Source organism: Nerophis ophidion, linkage group LG23 (genome assembly GCF_033978795.1).
Source record: "Nerophis ophidion isolate RoL-2023_Sa linkage group LG23, RoL_Noph_v1.0, whole genome shotgun sequence".
Classification (NCBI taxonomy): domain Eukaryota; kingdom Metazoa; phylum Chordata; class Actinopteri; order Syngnathiformes; family Syngnathidae; genus Nerophis; species Nerophis ophidion.
The window spans coordinates 35053440-35080331 of NC_084633.1; the positions used below are offsets into that span (position 1 = coordinate 35053440).

Below are 26892 nucleotides of genomic sequence, written 5' to 3' on the forward strand. Positions count from 1 at the left end.
CACAACTTCACCACGCTCCCTAGAATATTGTTGTTTAAATTCAACCCACAACTTCACCACGCTCCCTAGAATATTGTTGTTTAAATTCAACACACCGCTTCACCACGTTCCCTAGAATATTGTTGTTTAAATTTCAGTCACAACTTCACCACGCTCCCTAGAATATTGTTTAAATTCCACTCACAACTTCACCACACTCCCTAGAATATTGTTGTTTAAATTCAACACACAACTTCACCACGCTCCCTAGAATATTGTTGTTTAAATTCAACACACAACTTCACCACGCTCCCTGGAATATTGTTGTTTAAAATCAACACACAACTTCACCACGCTCCCTAAAATATTGTTGTTTAAATTCAACCCACAACTTCACCACGCTCCCTAGAATATTGTTGTTCAAATTCAACACACGACTTCACCACGCTTCCTTGAATATTGTTGTTTAAATTCAACACACAACTTCACCACGCTCCCTAGAATATTGTTGTTCAAATTCAACACACGACTTCACCACGCTTCCTTGAATATTGTTGTTTAAATTCAACCCACAACTTCACCACGCTCCCTAGAATATTGTTGTTTAAATTCAACACACAACTTCACCACGCTCCCTAGAATATTGTTGTTTAAATTTCAGTCACAACTTCACCACGCTCCCTAGAATATTGTTGTTTAAATTCAACACACAACTTCACCACACTCCCTAGAATGTTGTTGTTTAAATTCAACACACAAATTCACCACGCTCCCTTGAATATTGTTGTTTAAATTCAACACACCGCTTCACCACGCTCCCTTGAATATTGTTGTTTAAATTCAACACACAACTTAACCACGCTCCCTAGAATGTTATTGTTTAAATTCAACACACAACTTCACCACGCTCCCTAGAATATTGTTGTTTAAATTCAACACACAACTTCACCACGCTCCCTTGAATATTGTTGTTTAAATCCAACACACAACTTCACCACGCTCCCTAGAATATTGTTGTTTAAATCCAACCCACAACTTCACCACGCTCCCTAGAATATTGTTGTTTAAATTCAACACACAACTTCACCACGCTCCCTTGAATATTGTTGTTTAAATTCAACACACAACTTCACCACGCTCCCTTGAATATTGTTGTTTAAATTCAACACACCGCTTCACCACGCTCCCTTGAATATTGTTGTTTAAATTCAACACACCGCTTCACCACGCTCCCTTGAATATTGTTGTTCAAATTCAACACACAACTTCACCATGCTCCCTAGAATGTTATTGTTTAAATTCAACACACAACTTCACCACGCTCCCTTGAATATTGTTGTTTAAATTCAACACACAACTTCACCACGCTCCCTTGAACATTGTTGTTTAAATTCAACACACAACTTCACCACGCTCCCTAGAATGTTGTTGTTTAAATTCAACACACAACTTCACCACGCTCCCTTGAATATTGTTGTTTAAATTCAACACACCGCTTCACCACGCTCCCTTGAATATTGTTGTTTAAATTCAACACACAACTTCACCACGCTCCCTTGAATATTGTTGTTTAAATTCAACACACAACTTCACCACGTTCCCTAAAATGTTGTTGTTTAAATTCAACACACAACTTCACCACGCTCCCTTGAATATTGTTGTTTAAATTCAACACACAACTTCACCACACTCCCTAGAATGTTGTTGTTTAAATTCAACACACAAATTCACCACGCTCCCTTGAATATTGTTGTTTAAATTCAACACACAACTTCACCACGCTCCCTAGAATATTGTTGTTTAAATTCAACACACAACTTCACCACACTCCCTAGAATGTTGTTGTTTAAATTCAACACACAAATTCACCACGCTCCCTTGAATATTGTTGTTTAAATTCAACACACAACTTCACCACGCTCCCTAGAATATTGTTGTTTAAATTCAACACACAACTTCACCACACTCCCTAGAATGTTGTTGTTTAAATTCAACACACAAATTCACCACGCTCCCTTGAATATTGTTGTTTAAATTCAACACACCGCTTCACCACGCTCCCTTGAATATTGTTGTTTAAATTCAACACACAACTTAACCACGCTCCCTAGAATGTTATTGTTTAAATTCAACACACAACTTCACCACGCTCCCTAGAATATTGTTGTTTAAATTCAACACACAACTTCACCACGCTCCCTTGAATATTGTTGTTTAAATCCAACACACAACTTCACCACGCTCCCTAGAATATTGTTGTTTAAATCCAACCCACAACTTCACCACGCTCCCTAGAATATTGTTGTTTAAATTCAACACACAACTTCACCACGCTCCCTAGAATATTGTTGTTTAAATTCAACCCACAACTTCACCACGCTCCCTTGAATATTGTTGTTTAAATCCAACACACAACTTCACCACGCTCCCTAGAATATTGTTGTTTAAATTCAACACACCGCTTCACCACGTTCCCTAGAATATTGTTGTTTAAATTTCAGTCACAACTTCACCACGCTCCCTAGAATATTGTTTAAATTCCACTCACAACTTCACCACGCTCCCTAGAATATTGTTGTTTAAATTCAACACACAATTTCACCACGCTCCCTAGAATATTGTTGTTTAAATTCAACACACAACTTCACCACGCTCCCTAGAATATTGTTGTTTAAATTCAACACACAACTTCACCACGCTCCCTAAAATATTGTTGTTTAAATTCAACCCACAACTTCACCACGCTCCCTAGAATATTGTTGTTCAAATTCAACACACAACTTCACCACGCTCCCTAGAATGTTATTGTTTAAATTCAACACACAACTTCACCACGCTCCCTTGAATATTGTTGTTTAAATTCAACACACAACTTCACCACGTTACCTAGAATGTTGTTGTTTAAATTCAACACACAACTTCACCACGCTCCCTAGAATGTTGTTACATATTCTTCCAGCCGATGGCGTGAAGTGACGTCAGTGTGTGTGTTGCCAGGTGAACGGGGGCGGGGCCGAGAGAGACTCCAAGCCGTCGGTCAGCCCTTCTCCATCCAACGCCTCGTCCAACGCCTCCATCACCTCGCCCAGCAGCAGCACTCCCCCCGAGGTAGGTGACAGGAAACATACAACAAATCCATATCGAGAAAAAAAATCACTCAAGCAGCACTGAGAGCAGACTCACACAAACTCCCTGTAAATAAAGTTGACTTTTTCAGCAGCAACAAAGAAAGTTTGCAGGGTAGAAAACGCTACAACGTAAAGTTAGGCTTCACTCTGTCAAAATGCGCTAGCTTGATGCTAGTTTACATTGGGATTTGCCATAGACAGGCTACTATTAGCATGAGCGGTTTCACATGGCGGTTTCAACATTTGAATAAAGGTGTACCCTAATATTTTGGACGTAGCTAATAATTTTGGGGGAAAAGGGTTACCTAATATTTTGGACATAACTTATCATTTGAAAATAAACATGTACCTAATATCTTGGCCATACCTCATGATTTGCATGAAGGTGTACCTAATATTTTGGCGATAGCTAATAATTTGCATTAAGGTGTACCTAATATTTTGTCCATAACTCATCAAATTTGAATAAAGGTGTAACTAATATTTTGGCCATAACTAATCATTTCAAAATAAAAGTTGTCCCTAATATTTTGGCCATAGCTCATAATTTGCACAAAGGTGTACCTAATATTTTGGCCATAACTAATCAAAATTGGATGAAGGTGTACCTAATATTTTGGCCATAACTAATCATTTGAAAATAAATATGTGCCTAATATTTTGGACATACTTCACAATTTGCATAAAGGTGTACCTAATAACATGGCCGTGGCTAATAATTTGGATAAATGTGTACCTAATATTTTGGCCGTAACTAATCAAAATTGATGAAGGTGTACCTAATATTTTGGCCATAACTAATCATTTGAAAATAAATATGTGCCTAATATTTTGGACATACTTCACAATTTGCATAAAGGTGTACCTAATAACATGGCCGTGGCTAATAATTTGGATAAATGTGTACCTAATATTTTGGCCGTAACTAATCAAATTTGAATAAAGGTGTACCTAATAATATGGCCGTGGCTAATAATTTGGATAAAGGTGTACCTAATATTTTGTACTAAGCTAATAATTTGCATTAAGGAGTACCTAATATTTTGGCCATAACTCATAATTAGGATAAAGGTGTACCTAATAATATGGCTGTGGCTAATAATTTGGATAAAGGTGTACCTAATATTTTGTACTAAGATAATAATTTGCATAAAGGAGTACCTAATATTTTGGACAGACTTCACAATTTGAATAAAGGTGTACCTAATAACATGGCCGTGGCTAATAATTTGGATAAATGTCTACCTAATATTTTGGCCGTAACTAATCAAATTTGAATAAAGGTGTACCTAATAATATGGCCGTGGCTAATAATTTGGATAAAGGTGTACCTAATATTTTGGCCGTAACTAATCAAATTTGAATAAAGGTGTACCTAATAATATGGCCGTGGCTAATAATTTGGATAAAGGTGTACCTAATATTTTGGCCGTAACTAATCAAATTTGCATAAAGGTGTACCTAATATTATGGCCGTGGCTAATAATTTGGATAAATGTCTACCTAATATTTTGGCCGTAACTAATCAAATTTGAATAAAGGTGTACCTAATAATATGGCCGTGGCTAATAATTTGGATAAAGGTTTACCTAATATTTTGTACTAAGCTAATAATTTGCATAAAGGAGTACCTAATATTTTGGCCATAACTCATAATTAGGATAAAGGTGTACCTAATAATATGGCTGTGGCTAATAATTTGGATAAAGGTGTACCTAATATTTTGTACTAAGCTAATAATTTGCATAAAGGAGTACCTAATATTTTGGCCATAACTAATCAAATTTGGATAAGGTGTACCTAATATTTTGGCCGTAGATAATAATTTGGGGGGAAAAAGGGTGTACCTAATATTTTGGCCATAACTAATCAAAATTGGATGAAGGTGTACCTAATATTTTGGCCACAACTAATCATTTGAAAATAAATATGTGCCTAATATTTTGGACATACCTCATAATTTGCATAAAGGTGTACCTAACAATATGGCCGTGGCCAAAATTTTGATAAATGTGTACCTAATATTTTGGCCGTAACTAATCAAATTTGGATAAAGGTGTACCTAATAATATGGCCGTGGCTAATAATCCGGATAAAGGTGTACCTAATATCTTGGCCATACCTCATAATTAGGATAAAGGTGTACCTAATAATATGGCTGTGGCTAATAATTTGGATAAAGGTGTACCTAATATTTTGTACTAAGATAATAATTTGCATAAAGGAGTACCTAATATTTTGGCCATAACTAATCAAATTTGGATAAGGTGTACCTAATATTTTGGCCGTAGATAATAATTTGGGGGGAAAGGGGTGTACCTAATATTTTGGCCATAACTAATCAAAATTGGATGAAGGTGTACCTAATATTTTGGCCACAACTAATCATTTGAAAATAAATATGTGCCTAATATTTTGGACATACCTCATAATTTGCATAAAGGTGTACCTAATATTTTGGCCATAACTAATCAAAATTGGATGAAGGTGTACCTAATATTTTGGCCATAACTAATCATTTGAAAATAAATATGTGCCTAATATTTTGGACATACCTCATAATTAGGATAAAGGTGTACCTAATAATATGGCCGTGGCTAATCATTTGGATAAATGTGTACCTAATATTTTGTACTAAGATAATAATTTGCATAAAGGAGTACCTAATATTTTGGCCATAACTAATCAAAATTGGATGAAGGTGTACCTAATATTTTGGCCACAACTAATCATTTGAAAATAAATATGTGCCTAATATTTTGGACATACCTCATAATTTGCATAAAGGTGTACCTAATATTTTGGCCATAACTAATCAAAATTGGATGAAGGTGTACCTAATATTTTGGCCACAACTAATCATTTGAAAATAAATATGTGCCTAATATTTTGGACATACCTCATAATTAGGATAAAGGTGTACCTAATAATATGGCCGTGGCTAATCATTTGGATAAATGTGTACCTAATATTTTGTACTAAGATAATAATTTGCATAAAGGAGTACCTAATATTTTGGCCATAACTAATCAAATTTGGATAAGGTGTACCTAATATTTTGTCCGTAACTAATCAAATTTGGATAAAGGTGTACCTAATATTTTGTCCGTAACTAATCAAATTTGGATAAAGGTGTACCTAATAATATGGCCGCGGCTAATAATCCGGATAAAGGTGTACCTAATATTTTGGCCATATCTCATAATTAGGATAAAGGTGTACCTAATAATATGGCCGTGGCTAATAATCCGGATAAAGGTGTACCTAATATCTTGGCCATACCTCATAATTAGGATAAAGGTGTACCTAATAATATGGCCGTGGCTAATAATTTGGATAAAGGTGTACCTAATATTTTGTACTAAGATAATAATCCGGATAAAGGTGTACCTAATATCTTGGCCATACCTCATAATTAGGATAAAGGTGTACCTAATAATATGGCCGTGGCTAATAATTTGCATAAAGGAGTACCTAATATTTTGGCCATAACTAATCAAATTTGGATAAGGTGTACCTAATATTTTGGCCATAACTAATCATCGGCGTGGCGCATTGGGAGAATGGCCGCGCGCAACCCGAAGGTCCCTGGTTCAATCCCCACCTAGTACCAACCTCGTCACGTCCGTTGTGTCCTGAGCAAGACACTTCACCCTTGCTCCTGATGGGTGCTGGTTAGCGCCTTGCATGGCAGCTCCCTCCATCAGTGTGTGAATGTGTGTGTGAATGGGTAAATGTGGAAGTAGTGTCAAAGTGCTTTGAGTACCTTGAAGGTAGAAAAGCGCTATACAAGTACAACCCATTTATCATTTATTTGAAAATAAATATGTGCCTAACATTTTGGACATACCTCATAATTTGCATAAAGGTGTATCTAATAATATGGCCATGATAAATAATTTGCATAAAGGAGTACCTAATATTTTGGCCATAACTAATTGAATTTGGATAAAGGTGTACCTAATATTTTGGACATAGCTATTAATTTGCATTTTTGGTGTACCTAATATTTTTGGCCAAAACTAATACATTTTGAATAAAGGTGTATCTAATAATTTGGGCGTAGCTAATAATTTGGGGAAAAAAAGGTGTACCTAATATTTTGAAGATAAACATGTACCTAATATATTGGCCACACCTCATAATTTGCATAATGGTGGACCTAATATTTTGGCCGTACCTCATAATTTGCATAAAGGTGTACCTAATAATATGGCCGCGGCTAATAATCCGGATAAAGGTGTACTTAATATTTTGGCCATATCTCATAATTAGGATAAAGGTGTACCTAATAATATGGCCGTGGCTAATAATCCGGATAAAGGTGTACCTAATATTTTGGCCGTACCTCATAATTTGCATAAAGGTGTACCTAATATTTTGGCCGTACCTAATAATTTAGATAAAGGTGTACCTAATATTTTGTACTAATCTAATCATTTGCATGAAGGAGTACCTAATATATTGGCCATAACTAATCAAATTTGGATAAAGGTGTACCTAATATTTTGGACATATCAAATAATTTGAATAAAGGTGTACCTAATATTTCGGCCATAGCTAATAATTTGGGGGGGGGGGGGGTGTACCTAATATTTTGGCCATAGCTATTAATTTGCATTTTTGGTGTAACTTATATTTTGGCCAAAACCAATCAAATTTGAAAAAAGGTGTGCCTAATATTTTGAAAATAAACATGTACCTAATATATTGGCCATACCTCATAATTTGCATAAAGGTGTACCTAATATTTTGGCCATAACCAATCATTTGAAAATAGACATGTACCTAATATTTTGGACGTAGCTCATAATTTGCATAAAGGTGTACCTAATATTATGGCCTTGGCTAATAATTTGCATAAAGCTGTACCTAATAATTCGACCATTGCTCATAATTTGGAAAAGAAAGGTGTACCTAATAATTTGGCCGTAGCCAATAATAAGAAAAAAACATGTACCTCGTGTATTTCAACATATCCAAATGTGTTAGTTAAAAGTATAACTAAGACGAATGTTATAATCAAACAAATACCTAAGTATAAACACTTTTTAGGGTGCAACATAGCACATCCTTAGATAGACACAAGCCTGTACAGTGCTGCCATCTCATGGCTTGGAGGTGCAACTGAAACTCAAAACAAGTTGTGATCAGATCCTTTTTTTAATGTTACTTTAAAAAAAATAAAACTATTTGTATTAATCAGAGGTAGGTTGCATTTAAATGTTACATTAAAAATAAGTTTTCATTATCAAACTAATTGTATTTTTTTTTTAAATCAGAAAAAAATAAATAGATAAAATAAAATAAAAATGTTTTATAAATAAAATAAAACAAAAAAATTGTTTTTTAAAGTAATAATCAGAGGAAGGTTACATTTAAATGTGACATTAAAAATAACATTTTAATATTAAACTATCCGTATTAAAAAAACCCATAAAGGTTTAAATAAGATTTTTTTTTTTTAATTGAAACTATTTGTAATAATTGGAGGAAGGTTCCATTTAAATGTGACATTAAAAATAACATTTTGTCATCAAACTATTTGTATTAAAAATTAAATACACAAAAAAGGTTTACATAACAAAATAAGATTTTAAAAAATAAAACTATTTCAGAGTTAGGTTACATTTAAATGTGACATTAAAAATAACGTTTTGTCATCAAACTATTTGTATTAAATATTAAATACATAAAAAAGGTTTAAATAACATAAAATAATATTTTTAAAAAATACAACTATTTGTGTTATTGAGAGGTAGGTTACATTTAAATGTGACATTAAAAATAACATTTTAATATTAAACTATCTGCATTAAAAAACATTAATAAAAAGGTTTAAATACGATTTTTAAAATATTCAAACTATTTGTATTAGTCAGAGGAAGGTTACATTTAAATGTGACATTAAAAATAACATTTTGTCATCAAACTATTTGTATTAAATATTAAATACAAAAAAAAGGTTTAAATAACATAAAATAAGATTTAAAAAAAATAAAACTATTCGTATTAATCGGAGGAAGGTTACATTTAAATGTGACATTAAAAATAACATTTTGTCATCAAACTATTTGTATTAAAAATTAAATACAAAAAAAAGGTTTAAATAACATAAAATAAGATTAAAAAAAAAATAAAACTATTTGTATTAATTGGAGGAAGGTTACATTTAAATGTGACATTAAAATAACATTTTGTCATCAAACTATTTCTATTAAAAATTAAATACATAAAAAAGGTTTAAATAACATAAAATAAGATTCAAAAAAATAAAACTATTCATATTAATTGGAGGAAGGTTACATTTAAATGTGACATTAAAAATAACATTTTAATATTAAACCATCTGTATTAAGAAACATTAATAAAAAGGTTTAAATAAGATTAAAAATGTTTTAACTATTTGTATTAGTCAGAGGAAGGTTACATTTAAATGTGACATTAAAAATAAAATTTTAATATTAAACCATCTGTATTAAGAAACATTAATAAAAAGGTTTAAATAAGATTAAAAATGTTTTAACTATTTGTATTAGTCAGAGGTAGGTTACATTTAAATGTGACATTAAAAATAACATTTTAATATTAAACTATCTGCATTAAAAAAACATTAATAAAAAGGTTTAAATACGATTTTTAAAATATTCAAACTATTTGTATTAATTGGAGGAAGGTTACATTTAAATGTGACATTAAAAATAAAATTTTGTCATCAAACTATTTGTATTAAATATTAAATACATAAAAAATGTTTAAATAACATAAAATAAGATTTAAAAAAATAAAACTATTCATATTAATTGGAGGAAGGTTGCATTTAAATGTGACATTAAAAATAACATTTTATCATCAAACTATTTGTATTAAATATTAAATACATAAAAAATGTTTAAATAACATAAAATAAGATTTAAAAAAAATAAAACTATTTGTATTAATCGGAGGAAGGTTGCATTTAAATATTACATTAAAAATAACATTTTGTCATCAAACTATTTGTATTGAAAATTAAATACATAAAAAAGGTTTAAATAACATAAAATAAGATTTCAAAAAATAAAACTATTCATATTAATTGGAGGAAGGTTACATTTAAATGTGACATTAAAAATAAAATTTTAATATTAAACCATCTGTATTAAGAAACATTAATAAAAAGGTTTAAATAAGATTAAAAATGTTTTAACTATTTGTATTAGTCAGAGGAAGGTTACATTTAAATGTGACATTAAAAATAACATTTTGTCATCAAACTATTTGTATTAAATATTAAATACATAAAAAATGTTTAAATAACATAAAATAAGATTTGAAAAAAATAAAACTATTTGTATTAATCGGAGGAAGGTTACATTTAAATATTACATTAAAAATAACATTTTATCATCAAACTATTTGTATTAAAGGGAGGAAGGTTACATTTGAAATAAAAAGGTTACATTTGAAATAAAAACTTTTCTAAACAGGTTGCATGTTGAAGCTCCTTTCTTGTCCCCTAAAAAAGCCTTTTAAAAACTGCACTGGAGTGAATAAAAGCGGGTGTAAAAGCAGGATGTGTTGTGTCCCCTCCAGGGCGTGGCTCCAGGGGCCATCCCCGCCCTGACCATGAGTCTGCAGCAGGTCAAGGAGCTGGCCCACCAGAAGCGCTCCAACAAGAGAGCGCCCCCTATGGACTGGACCAAGAAAAACGAACTCTTCAGCAACCTCTAGAAGCTTCCGGCACCAAACCCTTTTTTATGGCGGTGATTGGCAGCACGATCAGAGAGGAGACTTTTTAACTTTCTACTAACAGGACATGTACACACTGACAATCATCATCATCATTATTATTATTATATGTCTTAATAATATTATTATTGGTATTATTATGTCATAAAAATATTTATATTATTATTGTTATTATTATGTCATAATAACAATAATAATATTAGTATTGTTATTATGTCATAATATAAAGAATATTACAATTATTATTACCACATAATATTTTTATTATGTCATAATAATATTATAATTACTACATAATAATATTAATAATAATTTTATCATCACTATTATGTAGTTGGCAATTTCTACATAATATTAATTACTACATAATAATATTAAAAATAATTTTATTATCACTGTGTAGTAATAGTAATCATATTATTTTTATGTAGTAAAAATATTGTTATTATTACCACATTATTATTATGTACTAATAATGATAATGAGATTAATAATATTAATATTTAGTAATAATTAACTTGATTTAATTAATATGTACTACTAATAATATTATTATTATTATTATTATATAGTAATCATTTTATGTAATAATAATACCAATAATAATACAATTATTATTACGACATAATTTTATTATGTCGTAATATTAATATAATTACTACATAATAACTAATATTATTATGACATAATAAAGTTATTATGTAGTAAAATCATTATTATCTACTACTACTAATAATAAGACTATTATTATTACATAGTAGTAATTAGTTTGATTGATCATCTACTACTAATAATATTATGTAGTAATCATATTTTTATGTAATAACGCAATTATTATTATTATATAAATAACATTATTATTATGTGACAATAATAATCCTACTGTTATAAATATGAGATACAAATCAAGTCTTGTGTAGATATTTACTTCTTGCCTAAAAAAAGTGATTTTAAAGTTGTTTGAGTTCAGATGTAAGAAACAAACTGCTGGCTTGAAGCAGCAATGATATGAGAATGTATATTTCATATATTTTTACATTTTTTCAACAAATCCTCTCCCCGATGATGTGGGAGCACACCTTTGATCCGCCGGCTTCTCTCGGCAATTTCACTTCTCTTCAAATCCTCAAACATTTCTGTCAATAATAACGTTTTTTTTTTTCCTTGTCCCCTTTGGATTATTTTCCAAAGGAAGAGTTGTCCGTGTAAGCGACGATTTGATGGCAATAAAGTATTATTCTGTCATATCCATGTGGAAAGAAGGTGTACCTAATATTTTGGACATAGTATATCATTTGGATAAGGGTGTACCTAATAATTTGGCCATAGCTACTCATTTGGATAAGGTGTACCCAATGTTTTGGACATAGTTAATAATTTCAGGGAAAAAAGGTGTACCTAATATATTGGCCATATCTAATCATTTGAAAAAAACAAAAAAAAACATGTACCTAATGTTTTGGTCATAAAAGTGTACCTTATAATTTGTCCATAGATAATAATTTGGATACAAGTGTACCTATTCTTTTGGCCATAGCTTTGGAAAAAAAGGTGTACCTAATATGTTGGACATATCTAATAATTTGAATACAGGTGTACCTAATATGTTGGACATAGCTAATAATTTGAATACAGGTGTACCTAATATTTTGGCAACAGCTAATAATTTGCAACAAAAAAGGTGTACCTAATATTTTGGCCATAGCTAATAATTTTGGGGGGGAAAAGGTGTACCTAATATTTTGGCCATAGCTAACAATTTGGATTAAGGTGTACCTAATATATTGGCCATAGCTAATAATTTGAATACAGGTGTACCTAATATTTTGGCAACAGCTAATAATTTGCAACAAAAAAGGTGTACCTAATATTTTGGCCATAGCTGATAATTTTGGGGGGAAAAGGGTGTACCTAATATTTTGGCCATAGCTAACAATTTGGATTAAGGTGTACCTAATATTTTGGCCATAGCTAATAATTTGAATACAGGTGTACCTAATATTTTGGCCATAGCTAATAATTTTGGGGGGGAAAAGGTGTACCTAATATTTTGGCCATAGCTAACAATTTGGATTAAGGTGTACCTAATATATTGGCCATAGCTAATAATTTGAATACAGGTGTACCTAATATTTTGGCAACAGCTAATAATTTGCAACAAAAAAGGTGTACCTAATATTTTGGCCATAGCTGATAATTTTGGGGGGGAAAGGGTGTACCTAATATTTTGGCCATAGCTAACAATTTGGATTAAGGTGTACCTAATATTTTGGCCATAGCTAATAATTTGGATTAAGGTGTACCTAATATTTTGGCCATAGCTAATGATTTTTGGGGAAAAAAGGTGTACCTAATATTTTGGCCATAGCTAATAATTTGGATTAAGGTGTACTTAATAAATTGGCCATAGTTAATCATGTGAAGAACAAAACAAAATATGTAAATAATATTTTGGCCATACAGGTGTACCTAATATTTTGGACATAGCTAATCATTTTGGGGAAAAAAGGTGTACCTAATATTTTGGCCATAGGTAATAATTTACATAAAGGTGTACCTATTAATTTGTCCATAGCTAATCATTTGCATAAAGGTGTACCTAATATATTGGACATAGCTAATATTGTGAAAAAAAAGTGTACCTAATAATGTGTCCATAGCTGATAAATTGAATAAAGGTGTACCTAATATTTTGTCCATAGCTATTAATTTGCATAAAGGTGTACCTAATAAATTGGCCATATCTAATCATTTGAAGAAAAAATAAAACATGTACCTAATATTTTGGCCATAGTTTATAATTTACATGAAGGTGTACCTAATAATTTGTCCATAGCTAATAATTTGAATAATGGTGTACCTAATAATGTGTCCATAGCTGATAAATTGAATAAAGGTGTACCTAATATTTTGGCCATAGCTAATAATTTGCATAAAAGTGTACCTAATAAATTGTCCATAGCTAATCATTTGAAGAAAAAACAAAATATGTACCTAATATTTTGGCCATAAAGGTGTACCTAATATTTTGGACATAGCTAATTTTTTACATAAAGGTGTACCTAATTATTTGTCCATAGCTAATCATTTGAATAAAGGTGTACCTAATATTTTGGCCATAGGTAATAATTTACATAAAGGTGTACCTAATAATTTGTCCATAGCTAATCATTTGCATAAAGGTGTACCTAATATATTGGACATAGCTAATAATTGTGAAAAAAAAGTGTACCTAATATTTTGGCCATAGCTAATAATTTTGGGAAAAAACATGTACCTAATATTTTGTCCATAGCTATTAATTTGCATAAAGGTGTACCTAATAAATTGGCCATATCTAATCATTTGAAGAAAAAATAAAACATGTACCTAATATTTTGGCCATAGTTTATAATTTACATGAAGGTGTACCTAATAATTTGTCCATAGCTAATAATTTGAATAATGGTGTACCTAATAATGTGTCCATAGCTGATAAATTGAATAAAGGTGTACCTAATATTTTGGCCATAGCTAATAATTTGCATAAAAGTGTACCTAATAAATTGTCCATAGCTAATCATTTGAAGAAAAAACAAAATATGTACCTAATATTTTGGCCATAAAGGTGTACCTAATATTTTGGACATAGCTAATTTTTTACATAAAGGTGTACCTAATTATTTGTCCATAGCTAATCATTTGAATAAAGGTGTACCTAATATTTTGGCCATAGGTAATAATTTACATAAAGGTGTACCTAATAATTTGTCCATAGCTAATCATTTGCATAAAGGTGTACCTAATATATTGGACATAGCTAATAATTGTGAAAAAAAAGTGTACCTAATATTTTGGCCATAGCTAATAATTTTGGGAAAAAACATGTACCTAATATTTTGTCCATAGCTATTAATTTGCATAAAGGTGTACCTAATAAATTGGCCATATCTAATCATTTGAAGAAAAAATAAAACATGTACCTAATATTTTGGCCATAGTTTATAATTTACATGAAGGTGTACCTAATAATTTGTCCATAGCTAATAATTTGAATAATGGTGTACCTAATAATGTGTCCATAGCTGATAAATTGAATAAAGGTGTACCTAATATTTTGGCCATAGCTAATAATTTGCATAAAGGTGTACCTAATAAATTGTCCATAGCTAATCATTTGAAGAAAAAACAAAATATGTACCTAATATTTTGGCCATAAAGGTGTACCTAATATTTTGGACATAGCTAATAATTTTGGGGGAAAAAAGGTGTACCTAATATTTTGCCCATAGTTAATCATTCAGATAAAGGTGTACCCAATAAATAGGCCATAGCTAATCATTTGGAGTAAAAACTACAATTCCCAGAATGCCAAGGGGGGAAAAGAGCACCAAATGACTGATTGAAGGCACCTGAAGAGGACTGGAGGTTCAATCAGACTCATTCACCAAACATGCCGGGAAGAACAGCAAGATCTCCTCTCCAACATTCTCCAAACACACCAAAGGTCGGTGAAAATGCTTGTGAAGTGAGTCTTAGTCTGCGTTGAGTAAGTGTTGTATCTTTTATTTAAAAGCCAAGCCGTCATTTATCCATTAACAGCTTCAATGGCGGACTGATTTCTGCTCCTGTGATACGGCTCTGTCGTGTCCCCTTCTCTGGCGGACTGATTTGTAAATGCCAGCAGTCAAACTATTCACACCGTCGACGCTCAACTTCTTAATTAGCAGAATTCCATCCATCCATCCATCCATCCATCATCTTCCGCTTATCCGAGGTCGGGTCGCGGGGGCAACAGCCTAAGCAGGGAAACCCAGACTTCCCTCTCCCCAGCCACTTCGTCTAGCTCTTCCCGGGGGATCCCGAGGCGTTCCCAGGCCAGCCGGGAGACATAGTCTTCCCAACGTGTCCTGGGTCTTCCCCGTGGCCTCCTACCGGTTGGACGTGCCCTAAACACATCCCTAGGGAGGCGTTCGGGTGGCATCTTGACCAGATGCCCGAACCACCTCATCTGGCTCCTCTCCATGTGAAGGAGCAGCGGCTTTACTTTGAGTTCCTCCCGGATGGCAGAGCTTCTCACCCTATCTCTAAGGGAGAGACCCAAACTCATTTCGGCCGCTTGTACCCGTGATCTTATCCTTTCGGTCATGACCCAAAGCTCATGACCATAGGTGAGGATGGGAACGTAGATCGACCGGTAAATTGAGAGCTTTGCCTTCCGGCTCAGCTCCTTCTTCACCACAACGGATCGGTACAACGTCCGCATTACTGAAGACGCCGCACCGATCTGCCTGTCGATCCCACGATCCACTCTTCCCCCACTCGTGAACAAAACTCCTAGGTACTTGAACTCCTCCACTTGGGGCAGGGTCTCCTCCCCAACCCGGAGATGGCACTCCACCCTTTTCCGGGCGAGAACCATGGACTCGGACTTGGAGGTGCTGATTCTCATTCCGGTCGCTTCACACTCGGCTGCGAACCGATCCAGTGAGAGCTGAAGATCCCGGTCAGATGAAGCCATCAGGACCACATCATCTGCAAAAAGCAGAGACCTAATCCCGCGGCCACCAAACCGGAACCCCTCAACGCCTTGGCTGCGCCTAGAAATTCTGTCCATAAAAGTTATGAACAGAATGGGTGACAAAGGACAGCCTTGGCGGAGTCCAACCCTCACTGGAAATGTGTTCGACTTACCACCGGCAATGCGGACCAAGCTCTGACACTGATCGTACAGGGATTGGACCGCCACAATAAGACAGTCCGATACCCCATACTCTCTGAGCACTCCCCACAGGACTTCCCGAGGGACTTGGTCGAATGCCTTCTCCAAGTCCACAAAGCACATGTAGACTGGTTGGGCAAACTCCCATGCACCCTCAAGAACCCTGCCCAGAGTATAGAGCTGGTCCACGGTTCCACGACCAGGACGAAAACCACACTGTTCCTCCTGAATCCGAGGTTCGACTATCCGGCGTAGCCTCCTCTCCAGTACACCTGAATAAACCTTACCGGGAAGGTAATTAGCAGAATTGTGCGGAAAAATAACCCGTCACTTGTACCCACAACATGATTGTGTTAACTTTAAGTATTCAAGAACGTTTTAAGACGAATATTTACGACAGGAAGTGACGAAACACGGAGCAGTGAAGGACTATTATTACCTTCCAACGAGGTTTTACCCTGCGGAGGATCCAAGATGGCGCCGTGAACGGTCCTACATGCGGGAGCAGCATCTAAAAAAAGGAATTTAACCTTGCAAAAACTGGTCGTGCATAATCATAAAAAGCCTAAATAGTTTATTTATGTGCCCGGCCGGGCACAGCCCGAAGAGGCAACGTGGGTCATCCCTCCAATGGGCTCACCACCCATAGCAGGGGCCATAGAGGTCGGGTGCATTGTGAGCTGGGCGACAGCCGAAGGCAGGGCACTTGGCGGTCCGATCCTCGGCTACAGAAGCTAGCTCTTGGGACGTGGAACGTCACGTCACTGGGGGGGAAAGAGCCTGAGCTAGTGCGCGAAGTCGAGAAATTCCGGCTGGATATAGTCGGACTCACTTCGACGCACAGCAAGGGCTCTGGAACCACTTCTCTCGAGAGGGATTGGACCCTCTTCCACTCTGGCGTTGCCGGCAGAGAATCTGGGGTATCAGACTGTCTTATTGTGGCGGTCCACTCCCTGTATGATCAGTGCCAGAGCTTGGTCCGCATTGCTGGCAGTAAGTCGGACACGTTTCCAGTGAGGGTTGGACTCCGCCAAGGCTGTCCTTTGTCACCGATTCTGTTCATAACTTTTATGGACAGAATTTCTAGGCGCAGTCAAAGCGTTGAGGGGTTCTGGTTTGGTGGCCACGGGATTAGGTCTCTGCTTTTTGCAGATGATGTGGTCCTGATGGCTTCATCTGACCGGGATCTTCAGCTCTCGCTGGATCGGTTCGCAGCCGAGTGTGAAGCGACCGGAATGAGAATCAGCACCTCCAAGTCCGAGTCCATAGTTCTCGCCCGGAAAAGGGTGGAATGCCATCTCCGGGTTGGGGAGGAGACCCTGCCCCAAGTGGAGGAGTTCAAGTACCTAGGAGTCTTGTTCACGAGTGAGGGAAGAGTGGATCGTGAGATCGACAGGCGGATCGGTGCGGCCTCCTCAGTAATGCGGACGTTGTACCGGTCCGTTGTGGTGAAGAAGGAGCTGAGCCGGAAGGCAAAGCTCTCAATTTACCGGTCGATCTACGTTCCCATCCTCACCTATGGTCATGAGCTTTGGGTCATGACCGAAAGGATAAGATCACGGGTACAAGCGGCCGAAATGAGTTTCCTCCGCCGTGTGGCGGGGCTCTCCCTTAGAGATAGGGTGAGAAGCTCTGCCATCCGGGAGGAACTCAAAGTAAAGCCGCTGCTCCTTCACATCGAGAGGAGCCGGATGAGGTGGTTCGGGCATCTGGTCAGGATGCCACCCGAACGCCTCCCTAGGGAGGTGTTTAGGGCACGTCCAACCGGTAGGAGGCCACGGGGAAGACCCAGGACACGTTGGGAAGACTATGTCTCCCGGCTGGCCTGGGAACGCCTCGGGATCCCCCGGGAAGAGCTAGACGAAGTGGCTGGGGAGAGGGAAGTCTGGGTTTCCCTGCTTAGGCTGTTGCCCCCGCGACCCGACCTCGGATAAGCGGAAGATGATGGATGGATGGATGGATAGTTTATTCATAGTATTTTGATCATTTTATGATACTTTTGGCTGGACTTTGACGACTGCTTCTTCGAACTTTGGCGATGTCTTCTGGCTCGAAAAGGAAAGATAAAGCGAAGAAAATGGCGGATAACGATACAACCGGACCTTAAACTTGCTATTCTTTGATTGATTGATTGATACTTTTATTAGTAGATTGCACAGTTCAGTACATATTCCGTACAATTGACCACTAAATAGTAACACCCGAATAAGTTTTTCAACTTGTTTAACTTGGGTTTACTTTTAGACCTCCACCCCAGATCACACCTCAATCCAACCCACAGAAGACATCGCCAAAGTTCGAAGAAGCAGTCGTCAAAGTCCAGCCAAAAGTATCATAACATGATCAAAATACTATAAATAAACTATTTAGGCTTTTTATGATTATGCACGACCAGTTTTGCAAGGTTAAGAGAATGAGTTAAGACCTTTTGTTAGATCGAAATCTGGGTTTAACGTGGTTTGTGGAGCTCCCCCTGGTGTTGTGGTTATGACGGTCATTTACGTTAAGGAAGTAGTCCACGTTAATCAATTCATGGTACAAATATATACTATCAACATAATACAGTCATCACACAAGTTCATCATCATAGTATATACATTGAATTATTTACATTATTTACAATCCGGGGGGTGGGATAAGGAGCTTTGGTTGATATCAGAACTTCAGTCATCAACAATTGCATCAACAGAGAAATCAATCAATCAATCAATCAATGTTTATTTATATAGCCCCAAATCACAAATGTCTCAAAGGACTGCACAAATCATTACGACTACAACATCCTCGGAAGAACCCACAAAAGGGCAAGGAAAACTCACACCCAGTGGGCAGGGAGAATTCACATCCAGTGGGACGCCAGTGACAATGCTGACTATGAGAAACCTTGGAGAGGACCTCAGATGTGGGCAACCCCCCCCCCTCTAGGGGACCGAAAGCAATGGATGTCGAGCGGGTCTAACATGATACTGTGAAAGTTCAATCCATAGTGGCTCCAAGACAGCAGTGAGAGTCCCGTCCACAGGAAACCATCTCAAGCGGATCAGCAGCGTAGAGATGTCCCCGACCGATACAGGCGAGCGGTCCATCCTGGGTCCCGACGAGCGGTCCATCCTGGGTCTCGACTCTGGACAGTCAGTACTTCATCCATGGTCATCGGACCGGACCCCCTCCACAAGGGAGGGGGGGACATAGGAGAAAGAAAAGAAGCGGCAGATCAACTGGTCTAAAAAGGAGGTCTATTTAAAGGCTAGAGTATACAGATGAGTTTTAAGATGAGACTTAAATGCTTCTACTGTTTCAATGTGGACATTGAAACAGTGTAGGTCTTATTTAGTAGGATATGTACAGCCAGCAGAGAACATAGTGAGTTCACATAGCATAAGAACAAGTATATACATTAGAAGTACATTTGAGTTGTTTATAATCCGGGGACATGGGATGTGAATGGAGGAGGGTATTAGTAAAGTGTTGAAGTTGCCTGGAGGTGTTGTTTTAGAGCGGTTTTGAAGGAATATAGAGATGCACTTACTTTTATACCTGTTGGGAGTGCATTCCACATTGATGTGGCATAGATAGAGAATGAGTTAAGACCTTTGTTAGATCGGAATCTGGTTTTAACGTGGTTTGTGGAGCTCCCCCTGGTGTTGTGGTTATGGCGGTCATTTACGTTAAGGAAGTAGTTTGACATGTACTTCGGTATCAGGGAGGTGTAGCGGATTTTATAGACCAGGCTCAGTGCAAGTTGTTTGACTCTGTCCTCCACCCTGAGCCAGCCCACTTTGGAGAAGTGGGTTGGATTGAGGTGTGATCTGGGGTGGAGGTCTAAAAGTAACCGGATTAGCTTATTCTGGGATGTTTGGAGTCTAGATTTGAGGGTTTTGGAGGTGCTGGGGTACCAGGAGGTGCAAGCGTAATCGAAGAAGGGTTGAATGAGAGTTCCCGCTAGAATCCTCAAGGTGCTTTTGTTGACCAGAGAGGAGATTCTGTAGAGGAATCTCGTTCTTTGGTTGACCTTTTTGATCACCTTGGTTGCCATTTTATCACAGGAAAGATTAGCCTCTAGAATGGAACCTAGGTAGGTGATCTCATCCTTCCTGGTGATAACAATGTCACCCACTTTTATAGTGAAGTCGCTGACCTTCTTAAGTTTGATATGGGACCCAAATAGGATGGATTCCGTTTTACCTAAGTGTATGGATAGCTTGTTGTCAGCGAGCCAGGTTCAAGAACTGCCATGACTCTTTAATCGGTGGAGACAACATGAAAGTGCATCTCATTAGTGAAGAAAATCTCCCTTCCCTACCAGTAACACCGGAGAAGCCTCCCACCAAGAAAGGTAAAGAGGAAATGGACAACTCATCAGCCTTCCCGGTAAGGTTTATTCAGGTGTACTTGAGAAGAGGCTTCGCCGGATAGTCGAACCTCCGATTCAGGAGGAACAGTGTGGTTTTCGTCCTGGTCGTGGAACTGTGGACCAGCTCTATACTCTCGGCAGGGTTCTTGAGGGTGCATGGGAGTTTGCCCAACCAGTCTACATGTGCTTTGTGGACTTGGAGAAGGCATTCGACCGTGTCCCTCGGGAAGTCCTGTGGGGAGTGCTCAGAGAGTATGGGGTATCGGACTGTCTTATTGTGGCGGTCCACTCCGTGTATGATCAGTGTCAGAGCTTGGTCCGCATTGCTGGCTGTAAGTCGAACACGTTTCCAGTGAGGGTTGGACTCCGCCAAGGCTGTCCTTTGTCACCCATTCTGTTCATAACTTTTATGGACAGAATTTCTAGGCGCAGCCAAGGCGTTGAGGGGTTCCGGTTTGGTGGCCACGGGATTAGGTCTCTGCTTTTTGCAGATGATGTAGTCCTGATGGCTTCATCCGGCCGGGATCTTCAGCTCTCACTGGATCGGTTCGCAGCCGAGTGTGAAGCGACCGGAATGAGAATCAGCACCTCCAAGTCCGAGTCCATGGTTCTCGCCCGGAAAAGGTTGGAGTGCCATCTCCGGGTTGGGGAGGAGACCCTGCCCCAAGTGGAGGAGTTCAAGTACCTAGGAGTCTTGTTCACGAGTGGGGGAAGAGTGGATCGTGAGATCGACAGGCGGATCGGTGCGGCGTCTTCAGTAATGCGGACGTTGTATGGATCCGTTGTGGTGAAGAAGGAGCTGAGCCGGAAGGCAAAGCTCTCAATTTACCGGTCGATCTACGTTCCCATCCTCACCTATGGTCATGAGCTTTGGGTAATGACCGAAAGGACAAGATCACGGGTACAAGCGGACAAAATGAGTTTCCTCCGCCGGGTGGCGGGGCTCTCCCTTAGAGATAGGGTGAGAAGCTCTGCCATCCGGGAGGAACTCAAAGTAAAGCCGCTGCTCCTCCACATCGAGAGGAGCCAGATGAAGTGGTTCGGGCATCTGGTCAGGATGCCACCCGAACGCCTCCCTAGGGAGGTGTTTAGGGCACGTCCAACCGGTAGGAGGCCACGGGGAAGACCCAGGACACGTTGGGAAGACTATGTCTCCCGGCTGGCCTGGGAACGCCTCGGGATCCCCCGGGAAGAGCTAGACGAAGTGGCTGGGGAGAGGGAAGTCTGGGCTTCCCTGCTTAGGCTGCTGCCCCCGCGACCCGACCTCGGATAAGCGGAAGATGATGGATGGATGGATGGAAATGGACAACAGTGACATTGTTGCTACGCTATCCGCGCTAATTAATGCTCGCTCGGATGAGCTGAAAAAGTTGATCCAGGCCAATGCTATTCAAATTGCTAGCGGAAATGCCAAAGTGGAACAAATTTGCAAACAAGTAAGCGTGATTATGGGGAGAGTGTTTGGGCTGTGGAGGGGGACAAGAAGCTAATCAATACACTTGAAGAACGCATCACCGAGATGGAGAGATATTCCAAGACGATGGAACCTGAGACTGCACGGTGTGGAGGACAGAGTTTTACGTGAAGAGGTGATCCGAGTTTGCCAGGCTCTGCTGCCGTCCGATGCTGAACGGTTCCCCAATGTTATCGACACCGCGCACCGCGTTGGAATGAAGAAACCGAAAGGTAACAGGTGTGTTTTGCTGCAGTTTTCCTCCCGGGTGCACAGAGCTGCAATTTGGGCCGCTGCAAAGAATTCCTCCTACCTACGAGACAACGGATTACGCTTCGCCGAGGATCTCTGCAAAGTCGACAGAGATGCGAGAATGAAGTTATGGCCACTGGTAGATGAAGCTCGCCTATTTTGTAGGCGGTCGTGCTTTTATTGAGAAAAAAGAAATCCTTCCTCCAATCTGAAGATACACCTTTCAGGCTTGAACTTTCTCTTGACTGTACTTTGGTAAAAGAAAAGGATGGATAGATGAGGAGTCACAACTCACGCACTAGCCAGTTTTTTTTTGCACTTTCTGAACTTTCATACGCTGCTGATCCGCTTGAGATGGTTTCCTGTGGACGGGACTCTCACTGCTGTCTTGGAGCCACTATGGATTGAACTTTCACAGTATCATGTTAGACCCGCTCGACATCCATTGCTTTCGGTCCCCTAGAGGGGGGGGGGGTTGCCCACATCTGAGGTCCTCTCCAAGGTTTCTCATAGTCAGCATTGTCACTGGCGTCCCACTGAATGTGAATTCTCCCTGCCCACTGGGTGTGAGTTTTCCTTGCCCTTTTGTGGGTTCTTCCGAGGATGTTGTAGTCGTAATGATTTGTGCAGTCCTTTGAGACATTTGTGATTTGGGGCTATATAAATAAACATTGATTGATTGATTGATATGATGTTGTTCCCGCAGCGTCTAGTTGCTTTGTTTCTAACTCAAAGCATTTTCTAATTCCAATCGTTTTTTTACTTAAATCTGTCTTTATCTATAGTTTCCCTCAACGCCAGGGGGTTAAGGCAGAACTTGAAACGCAAAGCTTTATTTTTATTTCTTAAACAATGTAGAACAGATTTATTTTTTTTTACAGGAGACACACTGTATGAATGATCAATCAATCAATCAATCAATGTTTACTTATATAGCCCTAAATCACTAGTGTCTCAAAGGGCTGCACAAACCACTACGACATCCTCGGTAGGCCCACATAAGGGCAAGGAAAACTCACACCCAGTGGGACATCGGTGACAATGATGACTATGAGAACCTTGGAGAGGAGGAAAGCAATGGATGTCGAGCGGGTCTAACATGATACTGTGAGAGTTCAATCCACAATGGATCCAACACAGTCGCGAGAGTCCAGTCCAAAGCGGATCCAACACAGCAGCGAGAGTCCCGTTCACAGCGGAGCCAGCAGGAAACCATCACAAGCGGAGGCGGACCAGCAGCGCAGAGATGTCCCCAGCCGATACACAGGCAAGCAGTACATGGACACCGGATCGGACCGGACCCCCTCCACAAGGGAGAGTGGGACATAGAAGAAAAAGAAAAGAAACGGCAGATCAACTGGTCTAAAAAGGGAGTCTATTTAAAGGCTAGAGTATACAAATGAGTTTTAAGGTGAGACTTAAATGCTTCTACTGAGGTAGCATCTCGAACATTCCAGAGTACTGGAGCCCGAACGGAAAACGCTCTATAGCCCGCAGACTTTTTTTGGGCTTTGGGAATCACTTAAAAGCCGGAGTCCTTTGAACGCAGATTTCTTGCCGGGACATATGGTACAATACAATCGGCAAGATAGGATGGAGTTAGACCGTGTAGTATTTTATACGTAAGTAGTAAAACCTTAAAGTCACATCTTAAGTGCACAGGAAGCCAGTGCTGGTGAGCCAGTACAGGCGTAATGTGATCAAACTTTCTTGTTCTTGTCAAAAGTCTATGATGATGTAAAGTTTTGGAGATCTCAATGGGGTAATGAGATGTATTGCTCTCATGCATCACAGCGTTCTGGAGGAGTTGGCACATTCCCCTGGTTCAAATCCCACCTAGTACCAACCTCGCCACGTCCGTTGTGTCCTGAGCAAGACACTTCGCCCTTGCTCCTGATGGGTGCTGGTTGGCGCCTTGCATGGCAGCTCCCTCCATCAGTGTGTGAATGTGTGTGTGAATGGGTAAATGTGGAAGTAGTGTCAAAGCGCTTTGAGTACCTTGAAGGTAGAAAAGCGCTATACAAGTACAACCCATTTATTTATTTATAATTACAGGAGTCTTATTGCATCATAGTGATTATGATAAAAATGGCCATTATATTTGTCAGGTTTTTGAGATTCAGAAAACAAACTTTATAGTTGCTAACATTTATGGACAATACTATTTTATTTAATGAAGTGCAAAATAAAATTTTACACTGGCTTGCCAAATTTCCAAATGCTTACACACTTGTCGGAGGTGACTTGAATACTGTCATTGACAATTCACTTGATAGATGGCCACCAGGCTCAAATCTGAAGTTATTAATGCAAAGGTTTGATTTAATTGATGCCTGGAGATATAAAAATCCGAATAAGAAATCCTTTACCTGGTCCAATAAATCAGGCTCAAGAAAGTCTAGAATAGACATGTGGTTAATTTCTAAATCACTTCAAAACTGTGTTACTGTTCAAATTCTCTCCACTCCTTTGACTGATCATAGGGCTTTTCAGATTCAGATCTCTTTACATCCCTCTCACAATCCTTCAAAAAGCTCATACTGGAAACTCAACAGTTCAGTTTTATGTCAGTTGGAAGCGTGTCTTAATGAAATTAAACAATGGATGTCCGCTAACTTTTTGCAACTTAATGCCAAAAAAACGGAAATGCTGATTATCGGTCCTGCTAGACACCGACCTCTATTTAATAATACAACTTTAACATTTGACAACCAAATAATAAAACAAGGTGACTCTGTAAAAAATCTGGGTATTATCTTCGACCCAACTCTCTCCTTTGAGTCACACATTAAAAGCGTTACTAAAACGGCCTTCTTTCATCTCCGAAATATCGCTAAAATTCGCTCCATTTTGTCCACTAAAGACGCCGAGATCATTATCCATGCGTTTGTTACGTCTCGTCTCGATTACTGTAACGTATTATTTTCGGGTCTCCCCATGTCTAGCATTAAAAGATTACAGTTGGTACAAAATGCGGCTGCTAGACTTTTGACAAGAACAAGAAAGTTTGATCACATTACGCCTGTACTGTATATACCTTTATATACATATATACATACATATATACCTCTACTGGCTCACCTGCACTGGCTTCCTGTGCACTTAAGATGTGACTTTAAGGTTTTACTACTTACGTATAAAATACTACACGGTCTAGCTCCAGCCTATCTTGCCGATTGTATTGTACCGTATGTCCCGGCAAGAAATCTGCGTTCAAAAGACTCCGGCTTATTAGTGATTCCTAGAGCTCAAAAAAAGTCTGCGGGCTATAGAGCGTTTTCCGTTCGGGCTCCAGTACTCTGGAATGCCCTCCCGGTAACAGTTCGAGATGCTACCTCAGTAGAAGCATTTAAGTCTCATCTTAAAACTCATCTGTATACTCTAGCCTTTAAATAGACCTCCTTTTTAGACCAGTTGATCTGCCGCTTCTTTTCTTTCTCCTATGTCCCCCCCTCCCTTGTGGAGGGGGTCCGGTCCGATGACCATGGATGAAGTACTGACTGTCCAGAGTCAAGACCCAGGATGGACCGCTCGTCGGGACCCAGGATGGACCGCTCGCCTGTATCGGTTGGGGACATCTCTACGCTGCTGATCCGCTTGAGATGGTTTCCTGTGGACGGGACTCTCACTGCTGTCTTGGAGCCACTATGGATTGAACTTTCACAGTATCATGTTGGACCCGCTCGACATCCATTGCTTTCGGTCCCCTAGAGGGGGGGGGGTTGCCCACATCTGAGGTCCTCTCCAAGGTTTCTCATAGTCAGCATTGTCACTGGCGTCCCACTGGATGTGAATTCTCCCTGCCCACTGGGTGTGAGTTTTCCTTGCCCTTTTGTGGGTTCTTCCGAGGATGTTGTAGTCGTAATGATTTGTGCAGTCCTTTGAGACATTTGTGATTTGGGGCTATATAAATAAACATTCATTCATTCATTCATGTCATGAAGCAGTTAAAATTAGGATTATAGATCTAATAAAAAAATGTCTTCATAAAACCAAAACCCAAAATAATTATTGTAGTAATTGGGAACTCATTAAATATGAGGTAGGTAAATTTATTAGAAAATATTGCAGCAATCTAGCTAAGAATAAGCGTTCTGAGGAGGAAAATGTGATTTCCATCATTACTGCATTATCCTCTATATGTCCAGATAATATGTCAGCAGAAGAAAAAGAAAGTCTCTTAGAAAACCAAAATAAATTAAAGCTGCAAGCAGCGTTGGTCGGGTCCGCCGTTGGCCGCAGCCGCCGCCGCCGTGTCCCGAGTCCCGATCTTAGTCAGACCTCCATAGAAGTT

General features: G+C 38.3%; 1 protein-coding gene across 3 annotated transcripts in view; it reads left to right on the top strand.

Annotated features, from left to right (window-relative positions):
* nherf1b (NHERF family PDZ scaffold protein 1b) overlaps nt 1–12085 on the top strand; it is a 117265-nt gene extending 105180 nt beyond the window's left edge. For all 3 annotated transcript variants that reach the window (XM_061884259.1, XM_061884256.1, XM_061884257.1), the window contains 2 exons: nt 2977–3087; nt 10683–12085. In XM_061884259.1, the coding sequence (XP_061740243.1) occupies nt 2977–3087; nt 10683–10820 (249 nt within the window). In that variant the 3' untranslated portion in view covers nt 10821–12085. The remainder of the gene's footprint in view (nt 1–2976; nt 3088–10682) is intronic.
* Nucleotides 12086–26892: the final 14807 nt, after the last annotated feature.